The 24667-nt window shown below is 32.7% G+C and overlaps 1 protein-coding gene and 1 long non-coding RNA gene across 2 annotated transcripts; both read left to right on the forward strand.

Moving 5' to 3' along the window:
* Positions 1–3688: 3688 nt before the first annotated feature.
* LOC117691279 (uncharacterized) lies at positions 3689–12516 on the forward strand. The gene is made up of 7 exons (XM_066072122.1): positions 3689–3818; positions 3961–4146; positions 4250–4440; positions 10281–10542; positions 10728–10913; positions 11699–11771; positions 11877–12516. The coding sequence occupies exons 1-7, from the start codon at positions 3773–3775 to the stop codon at positions 12127–12129; spliced, it is 1197 nt and encodes a 398-aa protein (XP_065928194.1). The 5' UTR covers positions 3689–3772; the 3' UTR covers positions 12130–12516.
* Positions 12517–21359: 8843 nt separating this feature from the next.
* Positions 21360–24269, forward strand: LOC117691281 (uncharacterized). The gene is made up of 4 exons (XR_010708982.1): positions 21360–21900; positions 22174–22347; positions 23498–23576; positions 23708–24269. It is a non-coding gene; the product is annotated as an uncharacterized lncRNA (long non-coding RNA).
* Positions 24270–24667: the final 398 nt, after the last annotated feature.

Here is a 24667-nt window from a genome sequence, read left to right on the forward strand (position 1 = left end):
CAAAGTTCATTCCTTATAATTTAATTATCTGTTATTTGGTGTACAGACTGAGTCCGTTTAACTTTTAAAAATGATATTGATCTGTGCAAACCAGGTTATACACATTTAACTAAAATTTTCTATTCAATCAAATGCCGCCTTACAACCAGAATTAAATTATATTTGTATAACCTGGTTTGCATGTCACAGGACACGTCACAATGCATTAAAGTCGAAAACGTACTAATCCGTGTGACGTTAAGTTTGAATTTTGAACAGATTGATATTATTTTTAAAAGTGAAATGCACTCGATTTGTACAAGAAAATAAAGAAAATTAAATTATAAGATATGAACTCAATATCTTATTAAGTTATACTTGTATAACCTGGGTTGGAGCAATTTCAGCTTTCTTATAATCCGCAATATATATTAAGTTTTTGTTCAAAATTTTGAAAAATGATAATGTTAAGCCTTATAAATCTTAATTATGATTTGATCAACACCTTTAGTTTATGGTTCTGCAAGTTCCCTTGCGGATAGAGCTCATAGATCAGCAACATCCTCTGTAAACATGGCCACTGGCACATGAAATCAAAAAGATAGACTGGTAACTAGAAATATCCTTCAAAACAGAGTTAAAAATGTTGTTAATTTAAACTATATATATAAATCAATAATTAAGATAACATTTTTTTCTTACGGATTTATTAAAAATTACATACTGATCCAAGAGAGAGAGAGAGAGAGAGAGAGAGAGAGAGAGAGAGAGAGAGAGAGAGAGAGAGATGTTGCTGGCATCTCATTCTCCATTCCTTTGTGTTTTCACACCTGGCTGACTCCACATCAATGTCTGATGGCTTTAGACTTCTGAATAATTTGACCTGATATAGTGGTTTAGATAATTATACAAAAAACTGTATAATAGATAATTGATACTGTAACAGAAGAACAGATGAAAAAATTACGGACCAGTACGGTATTCAAACCAAGCCCCCCATTAATCTCTAGTCTGGTGATCTCTCTCTCTCTCTCTCTCTTTCTCTCTCTCTCTCTCTCTCTCTCTCTCTCTCTCTCTCTCTCTCTCTCTAAACAAGTCATTTATTTTTTTCTCGTACAAGTTTCTGAATAAATTCTGCTTCATAAGAATACAAAAATAGATCTGCTAACAATGGGGCACAATTGGTACCCATGGGAATTCCAACAGATTGTTGGAAGACTTGATTTCCAAAAACTACATAGATGTTGTCGATCAGAAACTCGCGCATCTTTTTAATGTCAACTTCAAAGTACTTGTGTGTCCAATCAGAATGGTTTTTAACAAAATAATTTCTTAGATTTCCAATGACAAGGTACGCATTTTTATGACTTCAACTTTTATGGAAGAAACAACTGAAGATGATATCAAAAAGCCTAGATTTTCATTTGTCATGGAGAATGATTGTATAAAGCGTTGAAAATCGTAAGATTTGATGTTATTGATTTTGGTAAGATTTTGTGACCTCAAAGTTTCTAACAATTCTTCAGAGCTTTTAAGTATCCACATCTGATTCACACCACTTCTGGAGTATATTGTTGTACAGTACTCTTGAAGTTTCTCCTTCAATACTGTAAGAATTTCAGTAAGGAGTAAAGAGAGAGGTTTGGTAGAACATTTGCTGGAACCTGCTCTATACCTTTGTTTGTAAGCACTTTTGTGAAGCTTTCGAATCCAGTACGAGGGTTGTCCCAAAATAATGTAGACAGGACACATAATTTATAATCTTTTCACAGCAATTTCATTAGACTTCTGTGTTTTCTTCAATGACCCTTTGGCAAACAATGCTGAAAAGTTCAAATCTGTACTTTTTTTATTTCTCGAGAAAATGAATAATTAGTAACAACAAGTTTTGTCAGGCGGCGCAATATGCGACGTCGAAAATTTCCAGTGTTACGTTGTTGCTAAACCCTCCATATCGCTTACGATAACATTTACGTTTTATTTCTGATAATGTCTTAGAAATTATATTATCTTTGAACATGTACCCTGCTTGCACATTCAATATATATTTCTAGTTTTGTATTTTTTAAACATTTTCTAAGTACAAACGATCTGTCGGCTCCAAAATTGCCCCGTATTACTTGTTGTCTAACGTCCGTCTTACCGAAATGTGTCGTTCAACATTTTGACGTCCATTGATATCGTTCGGGGTTTCTTTTTTCCACTTATTGTCATCATACTTGTTCAAATAGTTTCAATGTTGTTTAACTACTTATTCACAAAACGCATTTCTCATCGATTTTGTTAATTTCATTTACTTCCGAAGCCGCTTAGGATTTATTTCATGGTCTTTACAAAATTGTATCAGTTACTGCTGCGCCGCCTTACGCGCTGACAACGTCATTTTATTACCAGTTAACTTTTCAACTTGTCACAAAACGCGCTATAAAATATTTAAAAGTTTTGTTATAGCCAAAACATTTTCTGAGTAAATAATAGAATTATTATCAAATATCAGTGTATGTTTTATTTGAATTTTTTCATTCGAAAAGTAATTTTCCTCCCAATTTTCAATTCAAAATGTTGATTTTAACTTTTTGTTTTTGACATTGCGCCGCATGTCGAATTTCTGATCTAACATGCTTTCATTTCACTATTTAATCTCAAACAATGTTCAATTTTAAAACATTATTTGAATGCAAATTTCTTGAACCCTTTGTGGCACAAATTTCATCTTCCTTTGTCTTCGATTAACTGAATAACGCCACTTGTCTACGCTATTTTGGGACAACCCTCGTACAAATAAGGTAAAACAAATTCATTTCGCTGATTGGGGATATTAGAAAAATCCAAAACCGATTTATGATTTTGAAGTATCTCCTGCTTGAAAAGGCTGCTATGGGTGTAAGTAGGATTTAATACTATGAATCGAAATCTAGTTCTTTGAAAATGCAATTATTTTAATGTGCCATACAAACAAAGACAATGTTGTTACTTGCCTTATCAGCAGGGACCAGTACATACCGCTCGTGCAATCTGTCTAGTTCTTTCCTCACTTCTGCTTTATTGAAAACAGAAGGATATTTGGTTTTCATTTGACCTCTCAATCGTATAATACGAGATTTTGATATACATCTGATGCTTTTAACTCACTCTGACAAGGTATCAAGGTCTTCTTTTTTCAGATTTTGCCCATCGCTTGGCATAATCTTCAACAGAATTTATGATATGTGTAAAATTACGACGCCATGATATGAAGATGTAATCGGACATATTTGTGAATAGATATAGGATAATGTGTTTTCATCGAATCATTCCTCAAATAACGATGTCGGGGTTTTCGTTGTAGAGTTAATTAATGAAAATTAATGGTCATTGATGGACATTTAACATAGAGTTAGCCCCAGATTTACGTATCCTAGAAACTGTAAATTTGTTTTTAAAGTCACGAACATTGTTTTCCACGAATATTAATTAAACTACATCATTCGCTACAAGAATTAAGAGACATTCAGTAATAAATGAGGTAAAAAAAACCAATAATGAATTATAAACAGTGCATGATATGAAGTTAAATTAAATTTAAAATAAGGTATAGTTATAATCGCTGAAACAAGTGCACAAATAATATAAAACAAGAGCGGATGTAATTATATACGTACATCGGTGGCTGCCGGTTACACATTCGGGTTTTCCTGTTTCAAATATATTTCATTTAATCTTCCTGCTTATAAAATGAAAGCAAACTATGCTGTGATATTGTGTTTTGTTTTCCTGTTTTAAATGTATTTCGTTAAATCTTCCTGCTTATAAAATGAAAGCAACATATGCTGTGATATTGTGTTTTGTTCATGTAGCAGGTAAGTTATATTCATAGATTCAATCTTAACATGTATAGACTTTAGTTAATAAACTGTATTCTACAAAAGAAAAAACAAATATCCTCGCTGAAACATGACGTAGATTTTTATCAATGTGTTATTTGTTTTACATGCACATCAGCCTTTGATGATGGTTGCTCTGGTGAGGTTTTTGGTAGAGCCGTAGAGAACGCCGTTGTATCGTGCACTAGCAACATATCTTGTGATGCTAAGTGTTACCGCGGTTACATATTCCCTACTGGGTCCAGGGAGGAATCGTATAACTGTCAGAATGCAGTATGGAATCCTTTATTATTAGCATGTAAACGTAAGTAATTTGCTGTACTTCAATTTATATGAGTTTGATCATTAAAAAAAGGTTTGATGTATGTGAAATATTTGTTCAAATTTTGTTTTTAAACTTTTACCAGGCTTCCCTGTAGTGTATGTCACGTATGCAGCCATCTGGGAAATGAAAGACGTCATACCAATAAAATGTGACAATGTATTGATACGCCTGAAAGAATCCACAGATAAGCTTAAAGGGAAATTTACCAACTTCTGCAATGATTTGTTACTCAACACTATTGTGCAATTAACATATTCAACACTTGCGTTTCAGGTATATATTATCACATAGTTTAGTGGCTTTAATCTCATAAATGGTATAATTTCTTTTATCAATATTATACCTTTAAAATCAAACAATGATAAAAAAAACCCTTAGGAAACACTTGGAAACAGTAATTTTAATAACATATTGCATCTTTTGTTACCTCTTTGTAAAATATTAATTTGTAAATTTTTCACTAAGTCTTATATTCGGTTTTCAAAAGGAAAATCAAAGTATTGAAGTACTGACGGGAGTTGATTCTATCGATTATCATTTATTTGAAAATCAACTTATCTTGCATGGCAATTAGTTTCTAGTCTGTATTTGAATTACGCACTTTTTTATTATATGAATTTTAGACTTTTCTGACAAGAATTTCGAGAAAACCCATTTGAATCATGTTGTGTAATATTTAAAGATAGATTTCAAACAATGAATAAGTAATCGAAGCAATTCTAAAAATTGTATTGACCCAAGAACTATTGATATCGAACTCTAGACTCGTTCAACCAGACGCTCGGCTGCCTCCGTTAATTTCCGACATGAAAGAGAGCCTCTCTGCTTGTCAGAGATTTACGGAGACAGCCAAGCGTTTGGTTGAACGAGGCTATATAAAACTCTGGTGTAGGAATACACGAGAATATAAAAATATCTTAGTTGTTCGTGTTATATAAAATCTGACTATTTTCAAAGTGTTTATTAATTAGTTCCTTGAAAAACAATGCTTCAGCATACATTACATCAAATTTTTCTATTTTAAAGAACTAAGTCTTGTAAGCGATGATGATTTGTGCTTAGGTCCAAACACTGTTTCACTTTCGGTTTGCCAGAGTAACTGCGTAGGAGAAAATCTACTCCCAAAAATGATGTTATCAATATCATGTTCTTAATATTAAGTTAATTCCAGATACACCAAATATTAGAATTAACAACAAGAAAATTAATATGAGAATTTATTTCCGATAAGAAAATTGTAATTACATTTAGTGGCGAGTTTTGTCACAATCTTTTTATACAAAGCAATGCCGACGGAACCCAAGGAACACTAATTACCTACGGTGGTGACCTCCCTTTGTCCTTGGCGCGATAGTGCCCCCACAGGCGACTGTGGTGGGAACAGTCCTCTAGATGCCCATCAGATTGACTGCCACAACCAAAGGAGGAAATATCAAGTTCTGACTCGGGCCCAAACTCTAACCTGCCTCCCCTGGTATAACCCACCTGGGGATAACAAACTCGACAGGGGTAGCCCCCCCCCCCCCCAAGCTTGCCCTTGGCACCAAGGGTCAAGCCGGTCCTTCCTGTACCAATGAAGTGACCCCTGAATCCTCCCAAGCAATGAGGATGGATAACTCCCAGAGTTTTGAGACAGACATTAGAGAAATCCTCCTTCATGGTAATTCCGAGATTCTGCCGCCCCCAACCCAGGTTGTGACAATATGAATAACCATGATTCCACAAAAAAATAGTATTCATATTAAAAATTACATAGTCTCCTTGCTTGTGATCCAGTGCATATGCAACGTAAACGAAAAAGGCCAATCCAGTAGCAATAATGCTTTAATAAAAGCAAACCACCCACTACACAGAAAACTGTGTTACCTTATAGATGTTGAACCAATATCGAATTAACATTGTCTAAAACGCGAGTAAAAATATACAATGTAAGACATTAAAATATCACCATGTTGGTCATCATTGCGATATTGACAGTGTCGACGATGTAAACAGGATATAAGAGGTACGATGTAGACATGATGTTGACGCGATGTTGATCAAGATTGCGATGTCGACGATGTAAACAGGAAAGAAGGCCCACGATATATACACGATTTCTAAGATGTAAACAGGATATAAGAGGTACGATGTATACATGATGTTGACTCGATGTCGATCAACATTGCGATGTTGCGGTTATAGGAGGTACGATGTAGACACGAAGTCTACATGATGTTGATCAACACTGCAATGTCGACGGTGTAAACAGAAAAGAAGGCACACGATGTATACACGATATCAACTCGATGTCGACCAACATTGCGAAATTGACGATGTTGACGATGTAAACAGGATATAAGAGGTGCGATGTAGACACGATGTCGACCCAATATCGATCAACATTGCAATGTTGACGATGTAAACAGGAAACAAGACACACGATGTGGACCCAATGTCGACTCGATGTTGGTCAACATTGCGATATCGAAAATGCACACAGGATATATATGGTACGCTGCAAATGCAAATTTAATAATTATACTAATATGATATTAACATAATGTCTACTCGGTATTGGCCAACATTGCAATGTCGACAATATTGATAAAAAATCGTGTATTGGACATACCTCTATAAACTCGGCGTCAAACACACAGCGAATTGCCCACATTCCGGAATAGTCACAACCGATAATTGGATACTCTATGGTTCAAATTCAGGTTCACGTTAATGCAACACAGGGTGCTACTAAGTTCAGACCAAATTTATCAAAACAGGTGTACTCAAGTCCACATGTGTGCTGCGCAGATTATCAAGGTACACAGTTTACTCCAATAAAGGTGATAGTTACTAAAAAGACAACAAGAAAGCAGCGAGTATCTGGCCATAATATATGTGTAATGGGAAGGGTGTGGATGTAAACTTTTTAAAGCTGCCTGTCTGTCTTGTAATTGTCGTCTGATAAATCAGTATCTATTAGAGGCTTAGGTGGCAGTAGACAGTTTTTTTGATACAATTCATTGTAGCCAAGGGATGCATGTCTTCAGAACTCTGTAACTAGAATTTCCTCAGTTCCCATTCAGCACAAATACCTTTAATTCACTCTTTATAAGGCCAATCACCAATTTCTGAAGAAAATTATTAGTCAAAACCTGTAAAATTCTCTACATACTGGTTTTTATGAGATTTTGACCCTTTCATATTTTGCTAATTTTTCATGATTTTTCAGCTTTTTAGACCTCCCCCAGCTAATTCCCTGCAGAGGGTTGACCTTCCGTACCGCGTGCATGTTGCACTATCACATGTCAGAAACTTACCGGTGTATAGTTTACAATGTCCCATCCACCTACTTTTCGTGTTATTTTACCTCCTGTCTGTAACTTGCAATTTCACTGTGTAAAGTCAGCACAACAGTCATAGCCGCAGGTTTCGCATTTTACTTCTGGCTCTCATGTACCTAACATAAGGGGCCTACATATTGCATATCAATTTCACCAACAGACACCCCTCTAACTAGTGATAATCATTAAAAATCATTTCATCAATTTTAGCAACACTCATAAGCCTTCAAGTACAGCAACTCTCAATTTTATAAAAATATTGATGGGTACTTTATTCGAAACTGTCCCTTGCTACCTTGAACATACACTAACATTCTCTGAAAAGTCATCTTGTCTTAAAATTAAAAGGCTTATGCTATTCTGAGAAAAAGTACACCACATTTTGACAATTCCATGGAGGTTTAAGAAAAACATGGCCATTTAAATGAACCCACCATTTCCACTTTCCTCTATTTAACACAGATTCATAGGGCTCTCCATAAATAAAGCATCTTTACCTAATCTTTTAGAGGTCAACTGTTGTTCAACCTCCTTAAATAAGAAACCTTATTCAATACTACATACATTTGCTTGATATTATCATGATAAAAGCATCACATCACTTAGAAATCCCTCTACATGTATACCCTCCCCCTATCTTTTGATTTTCACAAGAAGGATTAGTTTGAACACTTTAACCTAATATTATGAAACTTTTGGCAGTTTCCTTGAGTCATTTCTTACACATATTTGAAAACAACCATCACTGATATTTAAAATTGATCTTTTTTTGGTAAATGGATAATTTGTAGCATTTTTATTCACAAAAAGTAATGTCTCCCTACATGTTATTTCTTGTTTTCATGAAAAACTAAGCCTATAATTATATTTAGTGGATATCTTAGTACATATTCTGGTTTCTAGTCTCCTTTTAACTTTGCTAAATTAGTAAGACCTAGAAGTGTAATGTGTGCATTTAATTAAAATAAAATTCAAACACACCCGGGTACCTGGGGACGGATGAGAATTCCATGAAAAATGTTCAAATTTTACATGTTTTTCTACATTTTTGATGCATATATACAATAAAAGGGTAAAAATATGTTGTTTTTTATTCATTTCAAGAGTAATTATCATAGCAGATGTTATTTCAAGGTCAAATGTACACTTACATATCCTACATGTAATGGTAATGGAGTCCATTGGAAAGAGGGGGTGGCTTTTTCAATTCTGTAAATACATCTAAAATACCATTTTTTGATAGGAAGGAGCAAAAACTTGAGTTTTTTGACATATTGTATACTTTGATAACTGCATTTGTCTACATGTAAAGTTCATTTGAAATAAAAATATGCTGTTTTAAATAAAATGGGTGATATAAGTCAGGTGGCTTAATGTAATTTCATAAAATCAGACAGCAAAATGGCTCCAAATTCATAAATTTAATGATTTAATTGATAAAAACTGTTTTAAAGTATTTATTCTTATCTGAGGAATTAACTTAAGCCTATTAATTGTCATCAGGATAGGAAATACCTACTCTCTTAGCCAATTTACTCTAGTGGTGGTCATTCTACACATTTAAGAGGGAGTTACTCCCCTTGAATATTTTAGCTAATAAATCATGTAATGACATCTATAGCCAAGAAAATCATCCATTTTCACAAAATGTATTACTTATGGTACAAAATCCACTCAAAATTACAGTTAAAGGAGAAATATGAAAATACCATGTAGTCTTGAAGGTGGCAGAGGACAGTTTTTTGATACAATTCATTGTAGCCAAGGGATGCATGTCTTCGGAACTCTGTAACTAGAATTTCCTCAGTTCCCATTCAGCACAAATACCTTTAATTCACTCTTTATAAGGCCAATCACCAATTTCTGAAGAAAATTATTAGTCAAAACCTGTAAAATTCTCTACATACTGGTTTTTATGAGATTTTGACCCTTTCATATTTTGCTAATTTTTCATGATTTTTCAGCTTTTTAGACCTCCCCCAGCTAATTCCCTGCAGAGGGTTGACCTTCCGTACCGCGTACATGTCAGAAACTTACCGGTGTATAGTTTACAATGTCCCTTCCACCTACTTTTCATGTTATTTTACCTCCCGTCTGTAACTTGCAATTTCACTGTGTAAAGTCAGCACAACAGTCATAGCCGCAGGTTTCGCATTTTACTTCTGGCTCTCATGTACCTAACATAAGGGGCCTACATATTGCATATCAATTTCACCAACAGACACCCCTCTAACTAATGATAATCATTAAAAATCATTTCATCAATTTTAGCAACACTCATAAGCCTTGAAGTACAGCAACTCTCAATTTTATAAAAATATTGATGGGTACTTTATTCGAAACTGTCCCTTGCTACCTTAGTCGTATAAAACAATGTGTTTATGCCAATATCATTGTCTCAGGGATGTTTGAATTGATCAATGATGTAGAGTTGTCGCGCTTGCACAGGAATTAAAAGCATTTATTGCAATATAGTGATAAATGCAATTAACATGGCAAAGACAAATTCCAGATTTTCTCACACTTTTCCGAAAAGAAAAAAAATGTTTCAGTAGCTGTCACCCACAACAAACAAAATATATGTCATGTAGTATTGCCAAAAAAGCTATCTTAATAAATAATTGTGAATATCAATTTTGGCGACAGCTGCAGATAGAGTTTTCTGTTTCGAGATACCTCTGAATGCAATTCTACCCTTGAAATGTCTCATGAATTTTTTTTTTATAGATTATTATCTTTGGGGCAAGTTTAATGTTAAAGGTATAATTACTCTTTATTTTATCTCTGCAGGTTTCAGTAAACTTAACAGCAGAATATCATAATTTTTCAAACTGGAACATTCTTGATATATGCATTTCCAAAACAACCCTATCAAGTTCATTGAACCAAACCTTGGCTGATATGTTTAAAGGAGTAACTTGCAACGATTCAACACTAAACTCTTCGATTCTTAAATCACTCTTCATCCATGATAGATACGAGAATTGTTCTACGGGCAAAGTCATTGACAACGTGACAAGGGATACTGAAGGACGAACTGAACTTTATTGTGGTAATATTTTGCTCTCGCATATTTTTTTGAATATATTAGTTATTATAAGTTTTTAAAACTGTTTCAGTGTATATGCGAATACATGTACATGTCTTTTCTTATATTTGGTATTGCTAATCTATTTGAATTACATTTTTAGTATACATTGAGCTACAATTTTTTTTTATCATTCATTCCATGTGAAGATTTCGAAATATCTGGGTCAACCCCACACATGTGGACAACTGCATCAACATCACTGACAACTAGCCAGGGAAGTTTTACATCTGAAACAGATGCAAACTTAAATATAACCGACGGCTATTCAAAAACAATGACACCTACCACATTTAAAATGCAATTTTCTGAGAGTGGTCTAAATTTCATCACCAGTATGTATTGAAAGTATAAAACGACTTTTTGTATATATCGATTAAGACCGAATAAGGTTGTCAGATTTAGCATAAATATTTTTGTGTACATGTATAAATTTTGCTACCTATGGTAAATGTAACTAAAAACTAAATAGATAAAATGGGACCTACGGCAGCATTAAAATGCATTTTTTGGGAATGATTTAGACTTGATTTTACAGAATGCCTAATGTCAAACATGTGTCATTATTATTGATTAGTAACAAATATGCTAATATTTAAATTAGAATATATTCTTATATGTAAAGACGTCATATATCGAATGATATTATACCTCTTTGTATATTTTCTACTTAAAATTACAACGGATAAACATGGTATTCTATCAAACCTTGAAATAATTTCCGTGCTATCTGCCCATGGTAAATAGTCATCTAAACTATTCACCGGCAACATGCGATTTCCTCGATTTTAATCTTGGAACAACTCTGGTGCATTCCAAGTCGATAAGTTAAATATTCAAAGTCCGATAACCCTAATTTGTTAACCACCAAGAAAATGCCCACATATAAAGTTTTGAATGGCATAATGAAATACGTATTGACAAACTGTTCGGATAATAACAAGTTTATAGCCCCCTTCGACAGCAGCAATTTTACTCGGCTTTGCCTCGTGAAATAGTAGTTCTTTTTTTGAGAGACAATAAACTTGCTACTGTCCTCATAGCCATTTAATAGGTATGTAATATGTTATATCAATGAATATCTGTTAGGTATATATGACATTTTTTTTTTCTTTTTAAGACATTTACATTGCCGCAGCTGCCGGAGGAGTATCTTTAACTCTTATCATCGTAGTGGTTTGCATTAAGAAGAGGTAAGGGACCTTGTTACCTTAAATTTAAGTGCTTAATAAAAATGTGTCAACTCAAAATTCTTCTTTAATTCGGACAAATATACATCTTATAATCTTTGTTTTCAGGCTTTTTTCATCAAAAAGACCTGAAACACTAGAAATGCCAGACATAATAAAAAGCCAAAACTTGCATTCTGGTTTTAAAGGAGAACTTATTGAAAACGAACTTTACCAAAGCGCCGATAACGTAATAGACTGTAAGAACAATAAGGATACTGTTTGTGATATTTTAGAAGATTCCATTACAGCTCCACGTTTCAGAGAGAAAACACAAATACAACTTGAAATAGAGGATCAATACTCGTACCCGTCAAAGTGAACAAAGCAATTCAAAACCCAAACTACGCAAAAAAAACTTTAAAGACAAAAACAGCAATCTTCGATTAGAAAGAAAGCAAGATATGTCAGTACAAAATCGTGACCATGACTTTTTTCAATGTGCAAATTATTTTAAGAGAAAATAAACCTGTAACATGTACGTGCAATATTATTGCATTTTAGAATTTTCATGTCTTAACTTTAATTTGAATAACCTTTAGTGTCCGTTTTTTCGGATATTGTAAACATTAAAAAATATAAAAGATAATATAATACGATAGTACTCAACAATAGACTATCAGTACTAAAGCAATTCCTTAGTATATAAATGTATGCATGATTATTTTAAAGTAATGATTAAAACTGTTGGAACCTTGTTTTGCCACTGGTCTTCTAAAATGCAAACCAGTTCCTATTTTGTTTCTGCTTGATTTATTAAACACATTCGTGAGAATCTGAGCAGTCACAGCTCTTTTTTTCCACAAAAAAGTGTTCATATTAACAACATTTAGGCTAATGTGCGTTCAAACCTCTGGTGTATATGGGTTAAAAATAAAATGAATGTTTCTTTTAATTTCTGATAAAATGGATAGATAATATACTGAATATCATAATAAACCAAGACTATTTTAGACATGAGAAATGTTTGGATATTTCGGATTATTTAGAGTGCAGAGGATTTGTAAATCTGCAAAAAAAAGAAAGGAGAAGGACTGCCAATTCATATGTATGGTGACAAGCATATGACTAGATGAAGGGGTTTGTGGCTTTATTAAGGCGGTGACTTCCTGCCTCTCCATTTTCCACAGAATGTCTGATGATAATTTTAGTAGAGCTTTTTCGGAACTAAATCCCCTTCTATATGCACTTTGATTATCCGGTAGTAGCTTATTCGATTCGAGGAATTTCATAAACTGATTTAAAGCACACTTTTCGACAATTTTTGAGAGGTAACTTAAATTACTCACCGGACGATAGTTTTTCAAAATTACATCCAAACCGTTCTTTTTTCAACAGGGGTCTTATAATTGTTGTTTTCCATTCATTTGCAAAAAACACCCGATGTGAGGGATTTATTAACTATGGAGGTAATTGTTGGCAATAACACCTCAGAAAATTGCTTGATCAGTTTTGATGGGATTGGGTCAGTTGGGCAGGTAGTGGACTTTGAGTTTTTGATCACACCTAACACATCTTCGTCAGATACTGAATCAAAATGTTTAAAGTCGTTTGTTCACTTAGATCCAAGATTTGGGTCAAATTTTTCAAAATTATCTAAAGTTTTGCGAATGGTTAGAATTTTATCTATAAAAAATGAACTAAATTCGTCTGCTAGTGATTTGTCGCTTGTGCATGGCGGCATGGGATTGCTATTAGTTCTACCTATCAATCCAAACACAAGTTTGGTACACACGTACATACATCTATACATATAAAAGTTCAACTACAAACTATATAAAAAGTTATACCTATAAATAATACAATGTGCAGCACATGTGCAACAAAGTCGGAGTTTTGTAGCCCTATATATGTGTGTAAGGAAGATATTTTAATATTTAAAAATATCTGTTTTTGACAGTGTATCATATTGTGTCCTGTTTGCAAAGTTTTACACGCGCCATTTTTTTTATTAAAATGAACGTACATTTTACAGTGATCTTTCTCATTCAATCAACAGGTAAGATGATTATCTGAACAGCACATGTAAGTATCGTTATCAGTCAATTATATCTTGTCATTAGTATATTCATATATCAATCGAATATCGTATTTTTCGTGGCAGGAATGGCCACTTTTTGTTTCAGAAATATAATAGACCTGGCTGTAGAAAACGCTTTTATATTGTGCTCAGCAAATAATACGTGTATTGCTGAGTGCTACCGTGGATACATATTTCCTAGTGGCATTACAAAGGAGTCATACAGTTGTCGAAATGAAAATTGGACGCCTTTGTTATCAACCTGCAAGCGTAAGTTTATTAAGTGTTAAATAGACTTGTTTCCTTGAATTTGCAGTTGAATATCTTTTTTAGAGACTCGATTCATTATTTTTTTTCCATGTTAGTTTTAAGATGTATTGTACGTTGATTTTGTGCTATTGAATCGATATTGAAATCACACAAAAGTACAAGTATTACTCAAGATAAACTCAAACTCATTATAATAATAAAGCAAAAAAGTAATTTCCTGGTCGGTTTAAAGATGACGAAGAAAGGAAATGAATATTAGTCTGAAACATCTTAACATGTAAATCAAACATTTTAAATGCCTATACATTAAACAATTTAGGTACATATAACCTTTATGGACACTCTAAAAGGAACATCGTCTTATGTGCTAAATATTTGAATTTCAAGACTTTCCGAAAAATGAAATTTGAACATTTTTTTCGCATAAAATTATATTTAATCATGTGCAGAAATAATTTCTAGCGTTCAAAAAGCCCCAACTATTATACACTTGTGCAAACTCCCTTATTGTTCTACTCACAAATCGTAATCTATTGTTTAAATAACACGAACATGTCAGCACGAAAAAACCTGTGAAATAGAAATGGTTGTCCATAATGCAAACACATTCAATACTTTTGGATCTCTTAACAATAACATATCATTTAACGCAAATAGATGGTACGATAACCTAGATAACCTAGGATAAAAATCCGATTTATTTTGAAATAAAATAATCATTAGCCTTTGATGCTATCTTGTGAAAACATTCCATGCAGAAACTCCAAATCATAACACAATAATGTGAAAACTACAGAAAGAAGATTCAGACTGTAGCCTACCTCTCATTTTCACGAACAGATGACAAAACATATCATTTATTACATAACTTATTAGATAAAATTTTGATTCAAAACGATCCTTGTCCATCATTTGTTCCAATTATAGAGGAAGTTATAAGCTTTTTGTTTCCTTGTATAAAACAGAGAGGGCGGGGTTACTAGATACATAAAACAATGCTAAACTATGTAATAATCGATATTGCTGTGTCTAAAAAATAAACGCTTATTATTTTTAGATACATTTGTTGAACCATGCACACTTTTGTCATGACATTTTTGTTTCTAAGCTTTGAACAATTTTAAAATTCGAAGTCTCTCTCTATCTGCTTCAAGCTTACTCTACCAATTTCATTTCAGGTACACTAAGATATATATATATATATATATATATATATATATATATATATATATATATATATATATATATATATATATATATATATATATATAAACGTATTTTAGAAATGAGTATAACTAGTTGAATAAAGACCTTGAAACTTTGTGTATTTTTGTAAGCAACATCTTTTTTTTTGTTCATACAGGGTTTCCTTTAGTATCTGTCACATATTCAGCCTGGTGGATTTTTCAAGAAACCATACCATCAGCTTGTAATAACATCTCAATACGGCTAGACAGTTTAAAGGAAATTCTAGAAGAGACCTTTTCAAGCAATTGTCATGGATTTGATATTAATTCTACAGCCTGGCTTACATATTCCTTTTTAGCCTTTCAGGTATGAAAAAAGACAAGCGCATAGTTACATTGATTTGTCATTTTATATTCTTATTATCACTATTTATTAATTAGTCAACGTTATTATTTTGTTGTAACTAAATTGTCTTAAAAACTTTGAAAGCATTTATTTTCTATAAAAAAAACCCCCCACTTTGTAATATACCATTGTCTTGATTTTAACATTAAGCATGTTGAAACAAATACATCGCTAGACATCTGCTTTGATTTCAACCCGGCGAATGTGTTAGGAATGTTTTCGTAATCAATGTAAAGTATACAGTATAAAACCAGAGGTACTCGAATGGAAGTTTACGAGACATTCCCGAGATTTGTGAAATTTTGAAGTATAAGTGTTCGGATAATATTCTCAAAATACGTAAGTTCTGGTCATTTTTTTCATATCATGTCCTACTTTGATTTATGTTAAAACACGAAAATTTGTTAAGAAGTATGACTAATTTCATCATCTGGTAGTTATTCAAATTGAACGATGATATTCAGAAGAGAGTTATCGTTCGTTTTCAACCACTCTACACATGCTTGAAAATATAAACATTGGTTTGCTTAATAAAAACAAAGCCAAGTTTGATGCTTATGGTGTGTAAAACCATGTTATTTACAAAAAGAATGGTATAAAAACTTAGTATATTAAGCCATTTTCAACGGAATACTCTGCATAAAATAGTATAGTCTATTTCACTACTGATGATATTGCTAGATGAGGGGCGGATCGAAAATTTATCCTTAGGGGGTATCGCTACTAAACATGTAAGTTGTTGCAAAAGCCGAAAAAAACTATTTTTCTATTGTCACCTTTATTTCTTAAACTTTATTTATGGGGGTAAAAGTTTAAAATCAATAAACGTTTAGATTCTATATTTGAATACAAGTACCTAGATTCTATGTAATAGACTTTAAACACGAGGCACGATATTAATTGCGAAACTGAAATGGTCAAATAAAACCACATGGTCTGAAATTTGAATGACAATAACATTTGCAGGGGTGATTTAAGCATGACAATACAATTCGACTTTAATCTTTGCATCAATAAAAATATATCTGCAATTAACGATATATAGTACAATATTATATTCAAGTATACAAACAACAACTGTCTATTAGAGCACACATTGAAACATGTAAGAACGGTGATGTGTACTCGAAAATGATGTGCATGCCATACTATTGTAAAATATGGATGATGAATATAATCGCATGCCATTCTTGCGACAATCATTTGAACGTCCTAAATTAAGATTTAGATAAATGTTAATGTATCCGCCATTTCAATTTCTTGTGAGATAATACTATATATATATATATATATATATATATATATATATATATATATATATATATATATATATATATATATATATATATATAGATCGTAACGTTGTCTACTTTATGACGTTATAATAACGACGTCAATGTTTGTCATTTCTGTAACAATTTGAAATCCACTGAAAAGCCAATCAGGCGACAGCGCTCTGGATTGAATTTGAGAGAAATGGATTATTGTGTTATCGTCTACTGAAAACGTTTTTTCTATACCGTTAACTATACCAAGGACTTATTCGTTTATATATTTAATATCTGGTTTATGAAGAGAATGACACAAACAAGTTCGAAATCTACAAATAATCAGGACGTCTCAGAGGAAATTACGAGCAAAATTGCTAATTTGGATTCCAAGGTAGGAATTTTTTTCTGATTTATGTCTAAAGTAGAGGAAAACTTAATTCTTGTGACGGAAAACTCGACACAATTATAAGTCATTATAACTTTGGATTTAAAAAAAGGTATTTTAAAATCATGTTTGAATGATGAAAACCTACCAAGAAAAAATGTCGACATTTCGCAATATATTTGATTCACAAAGTAATTTTTTTTAAAAAGAAGAAAGAACTGATTTCTGAATGAAACAATTTTCTGAATCAAATAAAACAAACATACTGAAATGCAATGGAAACAGAGAGAGAATATCATTCTTCGTATGAAATATAGGGTTAAAGTGTAAGAAATGGACCGGAAGAAGAAACAAAGATTAAAGTTAATCTAGCTATTCAGAAAATGGAAGCAGAAGACAAAATACGACAAATGTGACAAAGAAATTCAGATTGTTATAGAGCTACGAATAGACACGAGATAAAAGACAAACTCATAGATCTATTGCAAAAAAGAGATCTTTCGGGAAGCTGCTAAATCGGAATACATCTTGGATAAGAAACGAAAGTGGTTGGAGGAATATGAAAAAAACCGTATAGAAGTGAGACAGTGACATCTAAACATAAACCAAAACAGGAAAGAAAACAAAACACCAGCAAACAGGAACAAACTGCAAAACAACAGGAGAAGCAACTGACAGAAAGAACGTACGCTTATGTAGTTGGAACATCGGGCCGTCAAAAAAATGATACTCGAAGATTGAACAGAGGTCACTCGAGTAACAATACACGGCACAACAGCTCCCAGACAAGGAAATCTCAAAGCCCAGCCCAGGGTCCAACACGTCTTTTATATACAAATGAACGTCAACAAAATAAGGAAAGGTCTTGCAGGGAACGATCAAATTCAGACACCTATCAAAACCATCAACAAAATACAAACCCGAATCATTTTTTGTGGAAAGGACCGTATCACAAAGGTCGTCACAAAACACAATCTCGGGTGGCATTAAGTCAAAGTGAAGACGCGGACATAGATCCCAACATCATCAATATTCATAAAGGGATCTTACTGAAATTGAAATTAAACCTCTTGAAAAGGGACTTAAGTTCACGCCAACGCCGCAAAAGAATACCGCAGATCTTATCAAAGACACTGAAGAATTCTGCCGAAAACTAAGATTGAGGGAATTTTTCAGAACTCTGATAGCACGGATGTATCCCTAGTGAAAAACAGAAGTAAGTTTAAGCATAATCCAAATAGGGATAAACACTAAGAGAAATATATACATTGTCTTAAAAGTGCAGCACATACTAATGAAAGCAACGTTCCAGTAAAAAACAATATTTGCAGTCAAGAACGTAATGCCATTCAAAGTCTTATAGAAGACGATTTCATTTTAATTAAACAAGTGGATAAAGGAGGAACCATTGTGATACTGGATAAAGAACACTACAAATCAAAGTACTGAAGTACTGACAGGAGTTGATTTTATCGATTGTAATTTATTTTAAAATCAACTTATCTTGCTTGGCAATTAGTTTCTAGTCTGTATTTGAACTAGGCACATTTTTGTTATATGAATTTTTAGACTTTTCTCACAAGAATTTCGAGAAACCCCATATGAATCATTTTGTGTAATATTTAAAGATAGATTTCAAACTATGTATTAGTAATCGAACAATTCTAAAAATCGTATGGATCCAAGCACTATTGATATCGAACTCTAGTCTCGTTCAACCAGACGCTCGACTGTCTCCGTTAATCTCCGACAAGCCAGAGAGCCTCTCTGCTTGTCGGAGATTTACGGAGACAGCCGAGCGCCTGGTTGAACGAGACTTCATTAAACTCTGGAGTAGGAACACATGAGACTACAAAAATATCTAAATTTATCGTATTATATAAAATCTGACTATTTTCAAAGTGTTTATACATAAGTTTCCTTGAAAAACAATGCTTCAGCATACATAACATTGAATTTTTCTATTATTTTCAAGAACTAAGTCTTGTCAGCGATGGTGATTTGTGCTTAGGTCCAAACACTGTTTCACTTTCGGTTTGCCAGAGTAACTGCTTAGGAAAGTTGATTAAAATCAACTCCCAAAAATAAGTCCTCGAACAACTCAACGATAGGCATTTCTATAGAGAAATTGAGGAGTGTGAAGTCAGTAAAACCATGAACAAAATTAAACGATTGACTAAAAAATTTGAAAATCACTTAATGACTGAAAAAGAAATAGATTATCTGCTCAACTTTAAGACAAAGAATAGTAATTTTTATGGACTTCCTAAAATTCACAAGTCAAAGGAACTGAAAGACGGCATAAAATAAATAAATTCGAGTTATATCAAATTACCACAACCTCGAGACTTAAAACTTAGACCAATGGTTGCCGGTCCCTCTTGTCCTACACAAAGACTAAGTAACCTGATTGATATCATTCTTAAACCACTATGTAATACAATACCCAGTTTTACATGTATCCGTGACGATATGGACTTTTTAAATCATTTACAAAAACCGTGGAAAATAACACCACTTTAGTAAGCTTTGATGTCACTAGTCTCTATACGAACATTCCGCACAACTTAAGGCTAGAAGCAATTTCTTTCTGGATGGACAAACAAGGTCACCAAATTGATCAAAGCGTTCCAAAAGAGTTTATATTTAAAGGATAACTCATTCTTGAAAACAATTATTTCTTTTTTGACGATAACTACTACTTACAAATCAAAGGAACGGCAATGGGCACTAAAGTTGCTACAACGTATGCAACTTTAGTATTAGGCTTTCTTGAGGATAAAATGTAAAATGAAACCCATGAAATATTTGGAGATGAATTTGCAAACTACATAACAAATCAATGGAATCTTTACATGGACGACTGTTTTATTTTTTGGAACAGATCACGCGACGATTTATCGAAATTTTATAAGTTACTTAATGATCTAAACCAACGAGAAAAAGCTCAGAGACTCCTTCTTGGAGGTATTAATAATTAAGGAACACACCAATATTTCTACTGACTTATTTTACAAGAAAACAGACAGTCACCAGTACCTTCTTTTTAATTCATGTCATCCTGCTCATACGAAACGCAACATTCCATTTAATATGACCAGAAGGATTTGCACAATAGTTTCAGATGAAGAAGGAAGAAACAAAAGATTTGAGAAACACAAAACATTTCTTTGTAGACAAAAATACCCCAACGGTCTTGTGGCTGAAGCCATACGAAATGCAAAACAAGTACCAATTTCAGAACTACGAAAATTCAACAGGTAGAAATCACCCGGAAACAGTTCCAAAGAGATCCCGTTTGTTGTAACCTACAATCCTAGAAATCATAATATTTTCAATACCACGAAGTATTGTTTACCGGTTTGACATCAGTCTAAAACTTTAAAGGAAGGTTTAAAGGAGAAAAATCTTATCTACAGCAGAAGACAAGTCCTAACCTTAACAAACTTCTTACCAGAGCCAAATTTACTTCAACAAAAGAAATATTTCGGGTTTCTAAATGCGAAGATTCTCGATGTGGGACTTGCGCCAATATTAAAACAGGACAAACAATTTCATTAAAAAACAGTACGGTTTTCAATGTCAACTCTAATATGAGCTGCAATTCCATAAACATCATTTATTGCATGACCTGCGATGGATGCAGCGAAAATTACATTTGCCAAACAGGGACCAAATTAGCCGACCGTGTGAGGGTACATAAGCAGCAGATAAGGGATCCTTTTGTTCGTAACACTCCGTGTAGTGAATATTTTGATGTGTGCGGGAGAGACCGGTTTGAATTTTTTACAATTTTACAAAGTACGCGAGGAAAGTGATCAGCGGCGACTTGCTAAAGAACAATATTTCATAACTAAATTAAAACCTTAACTTAATCGATAATTGCATGATATATTCTGCATTGACTTTGTTTAGCTTCCTTTTTAATAACCTCTTATTTTAAAACAATTTCATTTGTACATATTTCATTACGTTTACATGTGTTTGTAAAAAATATATTTGCTGCCATCTCCAGATATTTTGTACACTGTTCGTGATGTTGTCTACTTTATGACGTCATAGGAACGACGTCAATGTTTGTTATTTCTGTTACAATTTGAAATCCACTGAAGAGCCGGTCAGGCGAAACGCTCTGGATTAAATTTGAGAGAAATGGATTATTGTGTTATCAACTACTGAAAACTTTTTTCTATATCGTTACCTATACCAAGGACTTATTCGTTAATAATATATATTCTCAGCTTATCTGTTCAATGCCTATTGTGATGACATTGTTATTGTTTATTTTTTACAAGGTTAACATAAACTTTACATCAGTATATCGAAACTTTACGAACAGAAATACTCTTGATGTATGTATTTCGTATACTATCGCTGCCTTTCCAAATCTACCAGTCATCACAACATTGTTTGACGGTGTTACTTGCTGGAATTTAAACTCAAGTTATAAAATCAACAAAAACCTCTTTGTGAGTGATACGCTTGAATACTGCGATGATAACATGGAGATCCTCAACGTGACGACTGAACTGGGAAAATTCGAACATTTTTGTGGTAATCTCTCTCTCTCTCTCTCTCTCTCTCTCTCTCTCTCTCTCAATATATTGATAAAGATAACAAATCATACTAGCATATCATACTTAATATAAATTTATGACAATTTAAGTAAATACATGTAAGGTCATGCCATGTATTTTACACTTTATATATTATGAGCATAAAAAAAAGATATATTATTGAACTTCGTTGCGCTCATTTGAAACTAAAAACCATTTAAATACACATTCACGAAATTTACAAAACATTATCCATTACATTTTTTTACAGACTTACAAAACAAAACGATGACCATTGAAATGACAATCAAAGTAAATACAACTTCTGCAAGTTATTCAGTAACTGCAACTGAGATGTTGACTTCTGAATTTTCAAACTTGCATCAGACTACAAACGGGGTGTTTGTTCAACAAACCAACTCAGAAATATCTGAATTGAAAACTAGTAAGAAGTTTTTTCCAACTTTTTTTCACATCAGAATTCTTTAAAAACTTTTTAATTCATTAAAACATTTTCAGATATTAGAAAGCATTTAATCAGTCAATAAATTGATTATACAGTGTGTATTTAACAACAGCTCCCCGGATATACATCAAAAAGAAATCTGAATAATAAATCTTACCTAGTTATTTGGTTATTAGTTTAAAATAACCAAATTTTTGATATATTACAGTACATTCTTGATACATAAACACGTGTTACAATTCAATGATTAAAGTACGAATACTTTTGAATTTTGTAAATATACCTTAGGGAAAACCGCACACCGAACAGGTCACACTTGTTAATCATTTGACCGTTTTTATTGAATACATATGTAATGATTAGTACTGTATAACATGCAATAAATATTTCGGAAGTCAATTACTTTGTTGTTAATAAAACCTATAGATATATTTTGAAGGACATATCGATTTTGATTTTTGCCCCATAAAGTTTTCAGTTTAGTACATGTTCAGAATCACAAGCGTTAAATACATCATTGATATATCATCAATATAATTCTGTTAATGTTAATTTAAAAGATTTAAAAAAAAATATTACATTGATGATGTTTGAAAATACAAATGTAGAAACCGTCACAAATAGTCATAATCCCACGAATATTGTTAAATGTGATTTCTATACAAGTACATGTATCTCTGTTTAAAAATGTGAAAAGTGGTCATGAACGTTATACAGAAACATTTACACTGTGTATGGTATAAAGCATATGTTAATGTTGATATTTATTAATTTTGCTTTTGAGAAAGCATTGCACATTTTCATAAGCCGTCACATTCTCTTGAAATTCAGAAAAAAAGCTCCAAAACTTAAAGTGTTGATTCGTAAATTTTTTTTAAAGTTATGGCCTCACCTTGAAGGGAGTCCAATAATTTTTTAAAAGAATTATATGCTTAATTCTATTTGATAAACGCTTGACTTACAGAACACCGAAATTATCAGAAAAATATAATAAGCCAGAAGGGGTTGGGGTTAACTCTATACAAAATATCTCTAATGGAAGTAATGTATTTTGTAGACAACATCATAGTGTTGATGTATTGAAAAAAACAACAACATTTATTTCAATTTCTGTCAATAATTGTATAAGGTACCTACGTTTTGGCCCCAGCTGCTGGTGTCTTTCTGATATCGTGCATCGTCACATTGGTAGTTCGACGTAAAGAACGGTAGGATACACACATTTAAACATCTATCTCAATATCAACCTATTTGGTGTTTGTCTTTTTAAAGATATACAAATCATTTCAGGCAACATATTCAGAGAATATTTTTATCGTATCATTTTGTTTTTGCATAGTACCCAAGCTCGAGAAAGAGAGAAATCATATGAGACGATTACAACCGGCGGACAGACACAGTATATCAACATGACAGAAAATACACATCATTATGACGTAATTGGGTACACAAGTGAACGAATGCAAGATAGTTGCTCTTAGTAAACAGTAGTGCTCACCAGTAAAGACGGAAAGACTAATTTCAGCATGAAAAATTGCAAACTTGTGAAAATTTAGACTATCATCCTGCTCTGAAATTTTGCAATGTTCATTCATTTGCATTATACTTACAAAGCTAATGAAATTTTTGTGGTAACTTTATGGTAAAGTGGATCAAGTGTGGTCAGGTTTGTCCAACCTCAGCCTTTTTAAGATACTAGTATGACCTGGGGACGGTTCTGTACATTTTTGATAGATGTACAATTGCATTGATGTGGAATATGAATATCTAATTTTGAAAAATAATAGAATATGCGAGGAGTTACTAGTATCCAGACCAATCGTGTTCCATATATTTAGTCAATAAACATAAAGAAAAAAAAGCTATAAAAATGTTATATTATTCTAAGCACCATTGTCTTACATCTGAATGCCAGTTGTCGAGTTTTGTTATGTTGAAAAGGTTCCTAATGAAAGTTTGGCAGAACTTACAAATGCACCAGGGATCGAATCCTTGACCAATTTTTTTTTCTGACAAGATATTCGTATGTCCACAATAGAGGATATATATAATATAACAAAATATATTTCTGCATTTTTTTTTACAAAAAAAAAAATTAAAATAAAAGTTAAAATGTTTAAAACATTGGAATTTTCCTTTTTACCATTCCTTATTAAACTAAAATTTTTAAACCAATCTCAAACTGCTATTTACATCCAGGTATTTGATGTACTATACACACCACCAATATGGATAAACATACTGCGTATCTTGGGATTTTTTTCATTTTGTTTGTTTATATTGACATTTTTTAGTTTCT

The sequence above is a fragment of the Magallana gigas genome, chromosome 9, assembly GCF_963853765.1.
Source record: "Magallana gigas chromosome 9, xbMagGiga1.1, whole genome shotgun sequence".
NCBI classification, from domain to species: domain Eukaryota; kingdom Metazoa; phylum Mollusca; class Bivalvia; order Ostreida; family Ostreidae; genus Magallana; species Magallana gigas.

Coding starts and splice junctions, on each gene's coding strand:
- LOC117691279 (XM_066072122.1), top strand. CDS start 3,773: ATGAAAGCAACATATGCTGTGATATTGTGTTTTGTTCATGTAGCAG. Junction 10,543..10,727: donor ACGAACTGAACTTTATTGTG/GTAATATTTTGC, acceptor TTCCATGTGAAG/ATTTCGAAATATCTGGGTCA. Junction 10,914..11,698: donor TGGTCTAAATTTCATCACCA/GTATGTATTGAA, acceptor TTTCTTTTTAAG/ACATTTACATTGCCGCAGCT.